The sequence below is a fragment of the Cibotium barometz genome, chromosome 38, assembly GCF_041138505.1.
Source record: "Cibotium barometz isolate CiBa-2024 chromosome 38, ASM4113850v1, whole genome shotgun sequence".
Lineage (NCBI taxonomy): Eukaryota > Viridiplantae > Streptophyta > Polypodiopsida > Cyatheales > Cibotiaceae > Cibotium > Cibotium barometz.
This window is the reverse complement of record NC_141083.1, coordinates 44,161,066-44,163,641: the sequence shown is the minus strand read 5'-3', so window position 1 is coordinate 44,163,641 and position 2,576 is coordinate 44,161,066. Positions and strand designations below refer to the sequence as shown.

The 2,576-nt window shown below is 37.9% G+C and overlaps 1 protein-coding gene across 1 annotated transcript; it reads right to left on the bottom strand.

Annotated features, from left to right (window-relative positions):
• Positions 1–1,633: 1,633 nt before the first annotated feature.
• LOC147616761 (uncharacterized) lies at positions 1,634–2,024 on the bottom strand. The gene is made up of 2 exons (XM_086777201.1): positions 1,821–2,024; positions 1,634–1,734 (listed from the first exon to the last, which is right to left on the bottom strand). The coding sequence occupies exons 1-2, from the start codon at positions 2,022–2,024 to the stop codon at positions 1,729–1,731; spliced, it is 210 nt and encodes a 69-aa protein (XP_086633327.1). The 3' UTR covers positions 1,634–1,728.
• Positions 2,025–2,576: the final 552 nt, after the last annotated feature.

Below are 2,576 nucleotides of genomic sequence, written 5' to 3'. Positions count from 1 at the left end.
TGGTTTAGTGGACAACTCATGTTCCTAATTTAACTTCAAAGATGTATGGGATGTGCAAAAATGTTATCGGGTATCATTTCATTAGAACAATTTCCATGGAGTAATTTTATTTGAGCTTGTATCATTTTATTGGGATTTATTGGGATGTATCATTTTATTGGAGTAATTTTATTTTTCTATTGAAAGAGATAGATTTGAGAGACATATATATATATATATATATATATATATATGTATATATATATATATATATAGAGAGAGAGAGAGAGAGAGAGAAAGGAGAGAGAGAAAGAGAAAGAGAGAGAGACAGAGCGATAGACCAATATCCCCCCATTATTAAAAACCTACCATATTTGGGTTTATGCTTGCCCAAAATTGCTCACCAAAAAAAATTCCCTATTTATCATCATTTTGTGATTGGACACAAAATTAATAAAGTCACTTTACTCGTGGGGGTAGCCCAGGGTGAAGGGGGGTCAACATGGTGGATATGGTAGATAATTAAGATTATCTTCGTAAGATTAAATGATGGCTCTCCCCAAAACAAAAGAACATTATGCATGAATTCAAATATCTATGTATAAAGCATATCTAACCTCCGACCTACACTTCTATTAGTCCCTTTTGTCATCTACAAGCAACCACAGATGTATGAGCAAAAGATTCCAACATACCTGTAAGACTTTGTCCCAATCATGGGTCTTTAGACCGTATAATTGGGGAGATCCCTACTTCTTTGTCTTTGAGAAGGCACCCTTCAACGAATACATGAAGCCTATGGGTGTGCAAAAAGAGGCAATTTGATCTTTTGCCCTCTTCTCCTCTTCCTTGTTGGTAATAATCCAAGGTGTCTTTGGTAAGACCACCTTCCCATTTGCCTGCACCCACCGGACATGTGTGAAGGAGACAATTAAGCGATCTCACGTCTTCTTGCACCCTAAGTGTATCCTAGGCACCAATCAAGAAATCCCAAATGTTGGAGGTAACATTCTTAAAGATGTGCATTAGATCTAAGACTCGGTGATGGATATTTAGTTGTGGCCAATAGGGGAGATGAAAGAAGATGGAGTACCTACTCATCTGTTAATTAGAAGCACTCACCTTGCGGGTGCGTCTATTTAGCGAGCCAAGAGCAGTGAGCACAGAGCAGTGAGTAGAAATAAAGTCCTTGTGAAAGTGAGCAGGTAGGGGCATGGTATGATGTTAAGCGAGCATGTAATGTTAAAGAGAAGAGTGAAACCATAGTGCAACTCTATAATGAACAGAACAAAGAAGACTAAAAAAGTTTAAAAATGACTATTGCAAATAAAGCATTTTCAAATGAATGGTGCGGATATAAAAAATCACTACAAAACTCATACTACTTGGCTCGCTAAAAAGACGTTGAATTGGTCATTGAGCTACTAATAGAAACAAACTATTGTTTGCAACCACATGGAAACCACAGCGACCAGAGAGCATAGAAATCAAGCCATTAAGATGCACACCAATTTTAATAGCCATACCACTGACACAACAATATAATACTCTTTAGAAACCATAACCATAGGATTTAAAAATTTTATAATCCAAATAAAAATTGTCCAACAATCAGCTACATGCTATTGTAAAAAACATTCAGAAGCATAACATCCATCAAAACATTACTTCCAATAGTCCCAAAAAAATGATTGTCTCAATTAAAAAAAAGACTATCTCTAATGGCATTCTGATGTAGACATGTGATCCTCATAACTGCAAGAGACACAAAGAAAAGAAAATAAGCTTTATCAATACAAAATTATTCTCTACTAACATATTTATCTTTTCAACATGCATACCTTTGCTGAGTATGGTTCTAACAGGTGATCATAGATCCGCTCATCCTTGTCTAACATTATGACATTGCGATCCATAAATGCTGCCACTAGACCAAGAGTTCCAGTGCCAGCAAACAAATCCAAAATCGTGTCCCCAGGACGACTGAAGACGGAGATGATGTATTTGCTAAGCCGCTGACCTCTCTGACAACCGCCCCGCGCCATGGTCTACCCTTTCTCTTCACCAGATCCTCCGATGGCACTCTTGAAAACGCACACAAACCATTAACCATATGCCATAAAGATCACCGAAAATCATTTTAAATTCTATCTTGATTTGAATGCATACATACATGTCAAAGATAAGATCTTGCCCTACATCAAGATCATCACCTAGTGCCAAATCCCTTAGTTGATCCCCATGCATCACAAAGCTTGTAGCAGGAGATGTTGAGCGAACAAAAACAGCCAATATTAGACAAGTGACCTACAAGCAAAGACACATTGGTTGTTCATGCATTTTCACCTTAAATGGGACAAAGAAGATTTGCACAAATGACAACCCCAAAGAGAACAACACCAATACCTGGGTAGTAATCATTTGCCCCATCTTCTTCCCAATAGGTGGAGTACACCTCACAACCTGTCTATGATTGCCAAACCCAACGCTCTGTGCAACCTGCTCAATGGTCACTCCTTCTTCCATAGTGTAAAGGCATGTAAAGAAGCCTCGATCCGAGAGACAAGAATCAACAACTTTAAAAGTAGAGTCATACA

Coding starts and splice junctions, on each gene's coding strand:
- LOC147616761 (XM_086777201.1), bottom strand. CDS start 2,024: ATGGCGCGGGGCGGTTGTCAGAGAGGTCAGCGGCTTAGCAAATACATC.